The sequence below is a fragment of the Barbus barbus genome (genome assembly GCF_936440315.1).
Source record: "Barbus barbus genome assembly, chromosome: 6".
In the NCBI taxonomy this organism is placed as follows: Eukaryota; Metazoa; Chordata; class Actinopteri; order Cypriniformes; family Cyprinidae; genus Barbus; species Barbus barbus.
Window position 1 is genome coordinate 18,595,691 of NC_136734.1, and position 14,465 is coordinate 18,610,155.

Below are 14,465 nucleotides of genomic sequence, written 5' to 3' on the forward strand. Positions count from 1 at the left end.
CAGACACACACACACAGAGTAGCGGTTGCTGAATGACAAAAAGCTGATGCCGGTTCCACCGCACATGCTTTTATGCTTCCTGGTCGATTTCCAATGGACAGATTACACATGTGATTCAGAGCACGGTCACGCTGAAGACGTTCCCCTAGCGTTTTCGACGCATTTTGAGTTCCTGGAAGGGAAACATAAATGTTTCCATTTTAGATGTTGTCAATACATCCATGATGTATGTTTCGGTACCTATCAAAACATACAGAAAAGTATTTGTGTGTGTGTGTGTGTGTGTGTGTGTGTGTGTGTTTGTGTGTGATTAGTAATCAGTTCTACAGGAAAGTTGACCAGCAATAATATTAAGTACACCTATACTGTAAATGGTTCAGCTTGATCTTAAAATACCAATCCATTGTTCAAAAGAGCTTGCCAAATTTTGGAAAACATGGCAGAAATCATCCAGTATCTAATTTTACCTTTATCAAAGCATACATTTTGTGACACTTTGGAACAAAGTGTTAGATGTACTATTTGGGTAATGGTTGTGTGAAGCTTCATAAAGCTGCTCCAGATGATATTGTGGTAACTTTGAACACAAGTGTTTTTAGTGCTAAAAAAAGCTTGAAAATCTGCCACCTGGCCAGACTCACAACAATCAGTATAATGGGAGTATGTTTGTTGGGATGGGGGTGGGGTTCATTCTCTCAGATTTTGGAAGACTATTAAAATCATACACCTCAGTATTATACTACTGTATGTGTCTATCTGTGTCACTTATTTTGTTTGGTCATTTGGTTTCTATCTAATTCTCTGGATGTAAGTGGGAGCAGTTCCCTGTAGAGTAAAAAGTGGTTGTTTGAAGACTAAAGTTCTGACAGTTCCTTGGATGGAGCAACAGTAAAAGGTTTTTCAGCCAATTATTTGGTCTCAGGGATCCATACAGCAGAGTCTGCTGCTTTAACTGCCTCTGCTAAATTGCTGCTTTGATGAATGTGAACTTAGAACAGATGTTTCACTCCATTTTCAACACATTAAAGGGATAGTCTGGAGTAAAATTGACTTGTCGTTCACTTACTCTGATGGTGCTCTAGTCCTATATGACTTTATTTGTTCTGTGGAACACAAAAAGGTCACTGATTGCATTTTTCAGTGTAATAAAAGTTAATAAGGACTGGAATGGTCAAAATGACAGAAACATCATAAAATGCTTGGATTGCAGCACAAGTCATGTCATGTGGACCACTTACGATACTTTAATGGTTTTAATTAAATGTACCTGTTCCAGCTAATCAAGTTCTTCAGGAACTGCGTTTTGCACCCCTAGGTGAATGGACCAAAAAATATGACAAAAAAATGTGAAAACATAACTATACAAAATATGTTTGTAATTATTTTAAATTTCTATTGCTGTAAATATGTAATGTTTGCTTGTTGTTGTTTTTTAAATTTTAGATGTTTTTTTGTTCCTTTTTAAAGCTTTAAAGCTTCCGCTTCAGACCCTATTAATTGTAATTGCTTAGAAAAGAGCAGCCAGCACATTATTAATTTTTTTCTGGTTTTTTTTCTGTAACATACAAAAAAGGAAGTCTTAAAGGTTAAGAGATTATTCCACTCATGATTTTAGAAACTGCATCGGTGATTGGATGCCTTTCAAATAATTAAGCATTGTGGAAAATTGACTGATCTGAAATAACATAAGCTCAAGTCACCTGCACAGTACATTAGACAGCTCTCAGAAATACTCTATTCTAATTGGTCAATAATGCCTCAAATATTTTTTCATTGAAATAATAATTATAACAATATGTTTTAATTTTGCCATTCTCAATAAATAGATGTCACTGGCCACTTACTGTTGTAAATTGTAAATACTAATGTTAAGGCCCAAGAGCAATAATTATAAAGATAATTGTAATGATAGCTTAAGGTCCATGCCAGTGGACACTAACTTTTCTGCTTATTATAAACATGTGGTGCCATTTTGTCATGTGCTGGTTTAAAAGGTGCTCTGCCGGTCTATGATCAGGTGACCGGGCCGTTTGAGTATAGTGAACTCTTGCCATGTTCAAGAAACCACTTTAAGATTATTTGAGCTTTGTGACATGGCATGTTGTCCTGCTAGAAGCAGCCATCACAAGATGGGTGCACTGTGGCCATAAAAGCATAAAACTGATACAAGGCAATATGTATCCATGCTTTCATGTTGGTTATGCCACCCAGTGTGGTCTTCTGCTGTTGTATCTTCTACAAGATTTGACGTGTTGTGTGTTCGGAGATGCTGAGAGAAATTGACATTCCTAGAATCCTCTGTGTATATGTGTATACAAAACCAGTCATAAGGGTCGATTTTATTTTACTGAATAAATAAGCTTTCCATTGATGTATGGTTTGTTATGATGTGACAATATTTGGCTGAGATACAACTATTTGAACATCTGGAATGTGAGGGTGCAAAAAATGCATACTATCACAAATTTAAGTTTAGGTATACAGTGCCCTCCATAAGTATTGGAACAGTAAAGACAAAATTGCTCTGTTGGCTGTGGAGTCAAGACATTTGCAAATATGATTAAAAGATGAATATGAGACAAAACTACAGAATGTCACATTTTATTATTAGCCGTTTCAACACATGCATGTTTAACCAAATAAAAAGAACAGCACTTTTAGAGTCCATCCCACTCATTGATGTGAGCATAAGTATTGGGACAGTTGAACATAAGGCAGATATAAAATATATAAAAGCTATTATTTAGTTACAGATCCCTTGCGCACAATCACAGCAGTGAGTCTGTGACCCATAGACATCACCAGACTCTTGGCCTTTGAAATACTTTTCCCAGCCTTTAATGCAGCTAATTCCAATTGTTGCTTGTTTTGGGGAGTTTCTGCCTTTACTCTCCTCTCCAGCTGGTGAAATTCATGTTCAATCAGATTTAAATCTGGAGATTGACTTGGGCAATCTAAGACTTTCCATTTCTTTGCCCTTATAAATTCCTTGACTGAACTGGCAGGGTGTTTTGGGTCATTGTCCTGATGCAATATGAAGCACTTCCCAATTAATCTGGTGGCATTTTCTTGAATATTGTTAGGCAAGATGGTTTTGTACCAAATTCATTCTGCTACTGTCATCATACATTAAGTCATCAGTAAAGTTGAGAGAGCCTGTTCCAGAGACAGCCATGCATGCCCATGCCATGACACCACCTCCACCATGCTTTACAGACGAGGCTGTATGCTTGGGATCATTTGCAGTTCCCTTTTTCTCTCCACATTTTTGCTTTCCCATCACTTAGATAAAGGTTCATCTTTGTCTCATCGGTCCATAAACACAGTTACAAAACTCTTCTGGCTCACCTTTGTGCTTTTTTTACAAACTCTAATCTTGCCTTTTTATTTTTGGTGCTGGTCAGAGGTTTGCATCTTGCTGTGTAGCATCTGTAATTCTGTGTCAAAGTCTCCTGAGGACAGTAGATTGTCAGAGCTTCACCCCAGCTTTTGGAAGTTGTTGGTGATTTTACAGGCACGTCTTTTAGGATTCATTTTCACAGCTTTTATAATTTGTCTGTCATCAACTACTGTTGTTTTCTCAGCCGATCAGGTCATTGTTGGTTGCTGGTGGTTTCCAAACTCTTGATTTCTCCATGCCCTTTGTTTTTGCTATAGCTCTAATTGAATTCCTCTTTTCTTTTAGCATCCAAATTGCTTGCTTTTCTCTCAAAGTCAGCTCCCTCATCTTCATCGTGGTTTGTGTGTGTCATCATCGAATGCAAGATTCAGAATACAGAAGTAATGGATATAACTGATACGACACATTCCCTGCTTTTAATATCTGAAGAATTAATGCAACAGGACACATCTGATCACTTAGAAAGACCTGTGAGGCAACTGTTCCAATACTTATGCTCACATCAGATAGAGGGATGAAACTCTAAAAGTGCTGAAATTCTTAGCTGGTAAAACATCTATGAGTTGAATCACCCAATAATAAAACGTGACATTCTGTAGTTCTACTGCGAGTTTAAGTTCAAGTAAAGCTTTTTTTTAAATGCTACCGTATTTTTTATGTTAAAGTTTCAGCAACCACAGCTGCCAGTATTTACTGTAAATTTCAGGAATGTTGTGTAGAGTAATATTGTGCTATAAGGTGTTTTGGTATATCTTTTATGTACTTAACTTTTTGCACTTATACATTATAGGGCTAGAACATAACACTGATAATATCAGCAGAGCACTTACTGCACTTCTGACTAGCCTTTACCGGAATAGAGCAAATACATTTGTATAGACTGATTGAGTAAAATATACTGTGATGAGGAAGAGTACAATCAGTAATTGAATAACTGACCTCATGTCAGTGTCTTTAACGATGTAGTTACATGATAAAGACATTAAGTATAGGATAAAAGGTTCTTGAATTTGCAATTAATAAGTATACAGTTAATGCAGAAGATGTCGTCCCATGAGAAAACTTGCACAGCAGTCTTTTGAAATTTGAGGTTATTCAGGGTTATGGGCTCCTGCTTCTGGACTCTTAATATACATTTATATCAGCAAAATCGGTCAGCTACACTGTATTGTTTGTGTCAGTGAGATGTGTAACAGTGTGATGAACCCTTCACAGCCCTGTGGTTGTTGGGCTGAAATACTGCACTGCTCACCACACCACATAGAGGGAATATTTAATGCAGTCCATTCACAGAGAATATTTAGCCCATAAATTCAGTGAGAATATGCAGTTCATATTCCTTCACGAATTAACATTTCCTTTGATTAGTATAAGATTTTGTTTTGCCATATTCTGTTGCTTTACTGTTATTACTTTTAGACAGTTGTACACATTTATATTTGGTGCAATATACTTGTACATCAGTACAAGTTGCTTATGATAACGCAGTCATCATCTAACCACCATGTAGTCCACATCATGATCATCCATTGTTGTGTCAAATAAATGGCCACACAGAGCAACCCTTGGGCTATGAAATCTCCATCCTCCTGTGGTTTGCAGCCAGACTGTGGATCCAGATCAGAGCTCAAAGCTTTCAAATGGCACTTCAAATGTCACACGCTAAACACATTGTAAAAATGCAGTGTGTCACAGCACAGTGACAAAGCTGTGTGTCAAATATTCTGTTGCAGTGCTCTTCACAAGGACTGCGGTCAACCCAGATTTTTCCAGCATGTTTTTGCATGTTTATAATTTGCATGTCTTTTATTGAAAACTCTCTCCTCTTCTGTGTCGCCCATGTCTGCTCTGTCCAGGTACACAGAGGAGTACAGTATGGATTCAACCAATGCACAGTAAGTCAGAGCGCAAACGTGGTAACGTCTAGCCTTCGGTGGCGAGTGAAATCTGTCTTATTAAGTGTCGTCACCTCTGTTTAGATTGGAGAGTCGTGACTCATTCACTTTTATCAGACGCTCTTTTTCTGAGTGATCTATTTAGCCACACAAATGAGACGGTTATAAAGGCTAATAAAAACTTTCCTGTACACATAAAGAACATACAAATAATATATATTATATATATCCTGTACAACTAAACCTAGTGAAAATAAACAAGATTATTCCAAGACTGGTTAAAGAGGTGATTTCTATTTTAACTCGAGGCCTACTCTATCATATTTGATACACAGATTTCCCTACATTATCAAGACTATCAAAACTTTGCTGGAAAAAAAAAACTGCTGTACATATTCTTCTAGATGCTTTATGTTATCTTTATTCATAGTTTATGCTTTTTAGCAAGTAAAAGGCCTTAGGGCCACATTTACAAAACAGGGCAAATTAGCATAAGATCGCAATCATCCCATTAAAGTGCAGATGGGAGTAGAAAGTTCTGCGGCTGAAATATTGACAATACGCAAATTAAAGAACACAGACGCAGCTGGCTCATTTCCAAAATAACCATCGCAATCAAGAGCTGCGCAAAGTAGGATCACAAAAAAGCAAAGACGATGATCAGCTGTGGGTAAGACATGCTTTTTTGGGTATTAAATAATGGTGCAAATCCCAGTAAATTGATTTACTACCTTTAGTAAATAACCTTGCATAATTCATTTAAATACTCTCCTCCTATAAATTTTGCATCTGAAAGGGAAATTTTCACAAATGCATATGCTTTAAAGGTGTCATGAACTGCCTTAGTTTTTTATTATTTTGTTCTGTTCTCTGAGGTCCCCTTATAATGTTAAGATTTTTACAAAAAAAATATCATAGTTTAGAAGTAATATGCTATTGTCTGTCCTGTTTTTAACTCCTTGTCAGAATGCTCCATTTGAATAGTTGTGACAGATTGCAGAAGATAAGTAAATGTCCACTGCTATAATTGGCTAACACTTGTGTATGTTTGACAGCTTACACCTTTCATAGATGGACACTGCTGTGCTTTAGGTTACAAATGCATAACTTTCAAATGATCTGCATTAACAGATAAAGCAATAGTGCAAACAGTTACTCATACTTTTGTGTTGTTGTGTATTACTGTCCAATATAGTCGGCACAGTCCCGGAATCCTAATGTTGGGATCAGAAGGAAGGCAATGCAAAGACTATTTTTCCACAACTTGACACTGCACAGCGTCTTGTCTTCGGAGCCATCTTTATTATTTGGTTTCTGCGTAGATCTGCGTTTGTCTCTCAAGTTATTTACACTACATGTGCGAATCAGTGGGCGGGACTAAACAGGCAGTGATGTAGAAGCAGGCGTTGATGATCTTCTGCTGAGGTGGTGTTTAGCCACACTATTACGTCATAAAGTGGCACATTTCACAACCTGTCGTTTTGGCAGATTGGCTTCAATATAAGCTGTTTTGGACGTTAAAAAAACTAGATAGTTTTGAGTTCTGAAACCTGCAGGATGTTTTTATAGTACAGTGACCTCTTATATGGCAAAAGATCAAAATAATTTTGTTTTCTCAGTTCATGAGCCCCTTAAGGTTAGTTGCACGTTTCACTTTTTTAACGGCCAAAAATTCCCTTCAACTTGTGGTCTTTTTGCTGTAAAATCTTTACTGATTTACTGACTTCTAAAGTAAACATAAGGACAAATTTTATATTGTTAGTTATATTTCAATATGAACACCAAGCAACTTAGGTTTACTTTATTACCCATTTTTAAGAAATAAAAGTGTTAAATTATGAGTATTAAATATTATACATTATGGCTTCTGAGAAATTATTATTTATACAGATCTCAATCATGTTTGCATTGCATTATGTTTACCCCCATAATTAAAACTACAGAGCTTTGAGCAGAAAACTATTTAAAGATCAACTTAGCAAGACATATTATTGAGAGATATACAGTGACAACTAGAAATGATGTGCATTGTGTATTATGTGCATAATGTGCATACTGTTAAAAAGATCTCACCGATTTAAATTTTTTAATTTAATTACATTTTTTAATCAGAATTTCTTCTTAGTTTCTGGCCATATACAGTAAATATCAGGACTGAATTGCATAATTGGTCTTTTTTTTTTCTTTTTGGTTATGAACTCCATATTCTCCTATCATACTATAAATACCTGATGTATCAAATGTGATTCTCAACAAAAAATGCTGTATGCCAAAAGGTTAACTTGTAGTGGAAGTTGGTTCCACAATTTAAGTGTGAGGACAGTAAAATACCAAGAATTGCCGTAGTCAAGACCACAGTAGAATAGCACCCATGCCAGACTCTGACTTGCTGCCCTGGTAAAACAACTTATGAGTTTGGCGGATGTTGTGCAAGTGCATGCCTTGATTGTGGTTAGTATGCAGGCTGCATACGTCACATTATCTAGTTTTAGGCTTCCTGTCTCAAATGGCTTTCTGACTCCAATTTTAAAATGTGTAAATGTGGTTGTTGTTGTTTTTGACATTGCAAGTTTTTTGAATGTTGGTATATGGAAATTACTGTTGTGAAGTTGCTCTGTGACCCATAAAGAGGAGGCTGTTCAAATGAAGGCATAGGTGCTCTTTTAGAGTGCATTTGTTACACAACACATCTCCATCCTCTAAAAAGTCATGCCAATCTTCGAGCAGTGACTCATGACTTGCTCTTTGTCAGTAACATCTTTGAGTACAGTGCAGAATGAGCATCATGGTATTTTTTTTTCTGTAACATAGCTCCTTTTAACATTTAAGCTGCACAAATGTTAGAAATACCTGTAACTTGGCATTATCTGTATTTTTAAATGTAACACTTTACAGACAATGTAATTTGATATAGGTCAGTTTTTAAGATAAAAAGAAAGGTCAACAAAAAAAATTGACAAATGGCCTCACATCCATAATATCCACATTGAGTTTGCTCTGCTGCATGCTGGCATTCAGGACTAGCATGCATTTTGGACAGTTGACAGAATTGTAACTTGCACATCATTTAAGTCATGCAAGTTTAAAACATTCAAGCTATTTTAACCCATAAAGTACTCACACACTGTCTGAGAGACGATGTGTCTTGATGAACCAAGATTTGTTTAAGATTTATTTTTCAAATTTTTGCCTTTATTTTGATAAGATAGTAGAGGAAGCAAAGTGGGACAGAGAGAGCCGGAGACAGGATCAGGAAAGGTCCTTGAACCGGGACTCAAACTCAGTGACGCCCAGAGTGCAACGCCACTGTATGTCGGCACACTGCCCCCAAGGCGCCATTGATGCACCATTAAATATGCACAAGTATATATGAGATTTGAGAGCTTCAGGGACAATGGTCAGTTTTTTTTGCTTGTTTTTTTTTAGATTTTTTGTATGAACTATTCCTTTATCCCAAATGCTATGTTATACTCTCAGAAAAAAAGGTACAAAGCTGTCACTGGGGTGTCATTGGGAGCTACCTTATATTACCCAGTGCTGCATATTTTGTTTCATATTAGGGAATCAATTGTTGAGTCACACATGGTATGCTCTTTTATGTTTGCTATGTTGTGTATTGGGTTCAAATTCAGTTAAATTCATATAGTATTTGTATACAAAATATAGAGCCCCAAGATCCAAACAATCAAGACAGTGGTGTAAATAGCATGGCAAAACGGTCCAAGATGCAGTTGTTCTATGTTCATAACACTCAGCAATCACAGAACACGTTGAACATATTGTGCAACTATATCACATAAGAAGAGACCAGTTACCAGTAATGTCTAATTTCTAAACTTACAAAATAAATGTTTAGATTTTCTTACTCTTATACTAAGAAAATCTTGCTTTACAAAACAATGTGAATGTCCCCATTCTAAGCTCTAGTGTTATTTCCCTTGGAATGCTCTGTAAAGTAGGCTGACATGAGCACACAGGCTCCTCACACTATAAATAGAGCTAACACAGTATCTGTCAGTTGGGGAGCTAGTGTACGTGGGTGGATTGAAGGTATATTTTGGGCTGCTCAAATCAAAAGAATAAAGATTTTTACAGAGGCTAAATTACTATCAGTTTAGCTGTTATTGACCAGCCCTATTGTTCCATATTGGCACGAAGTGTTACGGATTTCCTTGCAATTATAATGTCAGTCTTTTCTAATGTGAGAAAAAGTTTGACAGTCAGGCAGAGCAAATATTTCTGGCACAGTGAAGACTTGTGGGCAATTTTGTGTGTGCATTTGCGCGTGTGTGTGTGAGAGAGAGAGAGAGAGAGAGAGTTTTTGTCTGTTGATCCGAGGCGTATTTGTGAAACTCAGTCTGGTACTATTTCAAGAAGCTGGTATTGTTTGTTTTTTCTAATGCATTACACCAGTCGTTGTTTTATGATTGTAAACTTCTTTTTTTTTTTACTTCAACAAAACAGCCCTCTGCTCTGTAAACATCTACCTTATGTGTGTCACCACAGCCTGTTTTAACGGTATTGCCATGGAGACAGAGCAGGGGAAGCAGGAAACAATGGCTATTCTCTAGGATATCTTTCTCTCTTTCTCTGCTGGATATGGTGCTCATAATTATTGCCTGCAGTATACATCATGTCATGCCCTCGACAAATGTAAAGGGCTTTGGGAAGCTCTAGCCTACCATTAGTATGATGCTTGTGACATCACAAATAGCAAACATACTTAGTATAATTATTCCCATAGTGAACGTGCACCAAAGTGATTTCTGTTTTTAAGGGCAACAGAAAGTGCAAAAATCATGTATTATTCAAGCTTTATGACATAATGTGTTTTCACCAAGAAATGTGCATTAGTGGAATAATTAGAAGCAGGGAAATGGAAATATATGGAAGGTTATATGGAAAAAGCAAAAGGATTTTACCAAAGGAATTTCTATATTATATTTTGTCCAAAAATCTAAAGAAAAAAAAAAGTGCATTAAAAAAGAACATAGCATTTTGAAATTAAAGTTGCTGTATATTATTCAAGGTGTGTGTGTGTGTTTGTATGTTTCTTTTTAAGACCATGCATAAAATGTCTCTATGGCTGACAGATATATGGCTGACAGACTGAAATACCGGTAGGTGTCCTGGGAGATTGCACGTCTCTGTCACAGCCGTGAGAGCTGTATTTTCACTCTCTGCTGGGAATCATTAGCTGTGGCCAAAATCACATACTGTCAAATGTACAAATGACTTTTCAACTATAAAGTATATTCTGTGCATGTCATATAGATTTCAGAATATCTTTGGACGCAGTGGGAATCTTTTCACGTTGTGTTTTATGAGGGTAATCAGATATACTACTTTTTTGTTGTTGTGGTTCTCGCATACTATTTACACTACGGGTCAAAAGTTTGGAATAATTGTGATTATTTTTTTAAATTAGGATTTTTTTTATCATAATATTAGTTTACAATAATTATGATTTTTTAAATCAAGGTTTTTTAATTATTATATTATAATGTACTCTAATTTCAGTTTTGCCATCACAGAAATAAATTACATTTTAAAATATATTGAAATAGAAAACAATTATTTTAAATTGTTATAATATTTCACAATATTATTGTATTACTGTGTTTTTGATCTAATAAATGCAGCTTTGGTGAGCAAATATGAAAAATTCTTAATTATTAAGCATTATTTTGGCCAGTAGCGTAGTAAGGAAGTAGGCTGAGATGCTTAGGTAGATTAGATGCTGTTATGTTTTGTGTTTGGGATTCCTGGCCTCGGGGTTTCTGATGAATTGAAGATTGGGGTTTTGAATTGAGTGTGGTTGGATGACAGAATAAAAACAAATTAACAAAATGGCTGAAATTACTTTTATAGCACTTATAAGTACACACTCCTATTCTCTGCAGCCTACTTTTTTTCTTTTTTTTCTAAAAATGACGGTTTTAATAAAAAATAAATAAATAAAAAACGTGTATCTGGGCAGAATTAATTTTTTGGTTTTCAGTTTTTTTTCAGTTTCAGTTTTTATTGCAGCATTACAACAAATACATTTTGTTGTGAAATTATTTTCTGTATGCAAATATGAATTTCTTTTGATTTTGAGTTCTTCCGAGGATTCACCCAAAAGCATTTCATTAGTGATAATCATTATTTTACAGCATTGTGTGGGTGGTGACACTGCAGATTTCGTGTAGCTACAGTGTTGTGTGTTTGGGCTAGATTCAAAGATGCTGTATTTTGGATTATAAAGGATGTTGGCGCAGTATGATGATAATATATAGAAATCCAAACTTATAGACACTGAACTACTTAGGGAAACATTCATGCATAAATGGGAGAGGCTGATGTCTGCTGAGAGTTCATCTGAAGCACCACCGTTGCTAATGCTCCTTGTCAGATGTCCTAAAAGATTTGAAACGCTCTCGTACATCTTAAAGATGGATCTGGAGATTAAAAGAAGTTATTTACACTCTGGACAGTTTTGTATGCTGCTGTTAATAGTTTTTTTTTTTTCATAGAATGAATATTTTTTTTAAAAGTGGACATTTTAAAATGTGTGATTATCATTATAAAGTGTGATTACGTGTCCAAATATTTTGGGTGTAACTATATCATACATTTACTACCACTGCACTTAAAATGAGTTTTAAAATATTGTATTAAAACATAATTTTATTTCCTTTCCACAGGGTGCAGGTGGAATTTTATGTGAATGAAAACACATTCAAGGAGAGGTTGAAGCTCTTTTTCATCAAAAACCAAAGGTCAAGTAAGTAAAAATTTTTGACCCTTTGAGCCATTTACAGCCAACAAAACAGAATCCATTCCTGCAAGCATAAACAATACTCAAAAATTTTATGGATCTCAGTATCACTATACATGCACATATACAGTGCCTCCATATCTTTGCCTTTTATGTGGCCTATTACTGGCTAAATCATCATAACAACGAAGGTGACTTTGTTTTAACTGTTTGTGTGAATTTATGATGGTACATAAGTTTGCAGGATTGCCAGACTGTTAAATTATTTATAACACATTTTCCAGATGGGTTTTCTAGGGTATGAAGCTCCACTTCAAAATTTACTGTATTGCAGGTCTCAGAATACGCCTCTTCAACCTCTCCTTGAAGTTGTTAACATGCCTCCTTTATATAATCAGAGTCTCACTAGATGATCCAACTAACCAGGTCACATGTGCACAGTGAGTAAGCATGATATTTAAAGGGATAAATATAATATGAAAAATAATATGAAAACTCTGTCATTTATTTATCTTCATACATGCACTACCATTCAAACATTTGGGGTTAGTATGATTTTTATTTATTTTTTTCAATACAGGTCCCTTATGCCTAATTTCTTAAAGTAAAAAAACAGTAATATTGTCAAATATTATTAGAATTTTAAACAACTGTTTTCTATTTTGTTATATTTTATAATGTAATTTATTCCTGTAATGGCAAAGCAGAATTTTTAGCACCATTGCATTACTGAATTTCAGTATCAGATGAACCTTCAGAAACCATTCCAACATGCTGATCTACAGCTCAAGTAGCATATTTCATTATTGTCAATTTTGAAAACAATTGTGCTGCTCAATATTTTTTGTAGAAACCATGGTGCATTTTGTCAGGATAGAAAATTTAAAAGAACAGCATTTATTTGAAATAAGAATCTTTTGTAACATTATAAATGCGTCTAGTGTCTTTTGATCATTTTCATGCATCATTGTAGAATAAAGTATTAATTTCTTTAAAAAAAATTTAATGACCCAAACTTTTGAATGGTAATCTTTTCTTTCATTTAACACAAAAAATCATAACACAACAGCACTCTTGTTTGTATGATACTACTTTTATAACAGTCCATTTCAGCTCCACTTTGGGTTTCTTCCTCACTGGTGAGATCCTGCAATGAGAAAAAATGCTCCTTGCTCTGTCCAGCCATCTTAGAGGACCTGAACTAACTGCTTTATAATGATTTTACTTCAACTCTTCTGTGGCATGACAACAGCAACACACCAAAACAAAACGCATTTCGTCTCAAAAGCACCGCTTGAATTACTTGAGACCAGACTCCTCAGTCTGAAGTGTCCATTAGAGTCGCTTTTAATACCAGCCACAAAAAACATTCAGGGAGAGCGTGTGTTAGTAACTGATATAAAGAGAGAGCAGTGTGCACTTGTGTGCAGGCATGCTGGGAGAGGAGAGGGTGCCCTACAAGCAGTAATCAAACGAGAGAGGCCATCTCATGCTGTCGTTTATGTCAGAGCCAGCAGGCATGATCCCTCAGTGTTTCAATCCTGTTGCCTTTCACTTTTATGTGTGTTATGTACTAACTGCCTGTTATCGTGATTATAGGAAACATTGCACAAACATCACAGATGCTCTTTGCAGCAAAACCTGTGGCAACTACACAACAAACCTGACCGCAGATCCCATACAAATAAACTGGTGAGACCTGTCTGCATATTAGATGTTGTGATCATAAATCAAACTTATTAACTAATTAGGGTGTTTGATTTTGAATATTTTCTCTAGTGCTGTCAAACAATTAATCGCATCCAAAATAAAAGCTTTTGTTTACATAATATATTTATGTGTACTGTGTATATGTATTATGTATATATAAATACACACACATGCATGTATATATTTAAGAAAAATATGTTACGTTTATATATTAAATATATAAAATTTTCTTTTGGATGCGATTCATCGCGATTAATCATTTGACAGCACTCATTTTCTTATGTGTTTGTGTTTCTTGTGATGTATTTTTGAAGGGAGTTAATATTTTGGGTGAATAGGAGAGTTCCTGTATGGGCGATACAGGTAGGTAGAGATTTTTGTGTGTGTGTGATTCCTGGAAAAAAACTTTTACAAACTATCTCTTTTAAAAATTCTCTATTTTTATGGTTTAGAATCTTAATCTAAAAAAGCTTTATTGGCTTTATTGGATTTTTGTTGGTGCTAACCACTTTCATAGATTAAAGATACAAGATCCATTATAAGAATAAACATCTAGGCAGAGTAAATGGAAAGATTAAAAGCATTTAGAGAAGATTGGCTGAAATAATATGAATACTCTGCTGGAATTCAGAACACTGCACAGTTGCAAGTACAATATTTATTTTATACAACACTTTAATAAACAAAAAGTTACATTGCT

General features: G+C 35.3%; 1 protein-coding gene across 1 annotated transcript in view; it reads left to right on the forward strand.

The window, feature by feature from the left end:
- The window catches only part of LOC306871487 (potassium channel subfamily T member 1-like), a 79,830-nt gene that overhangs the window by 35,485 nt on the left and 29,880 nt on the right, over window positions 1-14,465 (forward strand). The window contains exons 2-5 of the mRNA XM_079419458.1: window positions 11,982-12,061; window positions 12,390-12,495; window positions 13,655-13,747; window positions 14,080-14,128. Coding sequence (XP_079275584.1) covers window positions 11,982-12,061; window positions 12,390-12,495; window positions 13,655-13,747; window positions 14,080-14,128 — 328 coding nt within the window. The remainder of the gene's footprint in view (window positions 1-11,981; window positions 12,062-12,389; window positions 12,496-13,654; window positions 13,748-14,079; window positions 14,129-14,465) is intronic.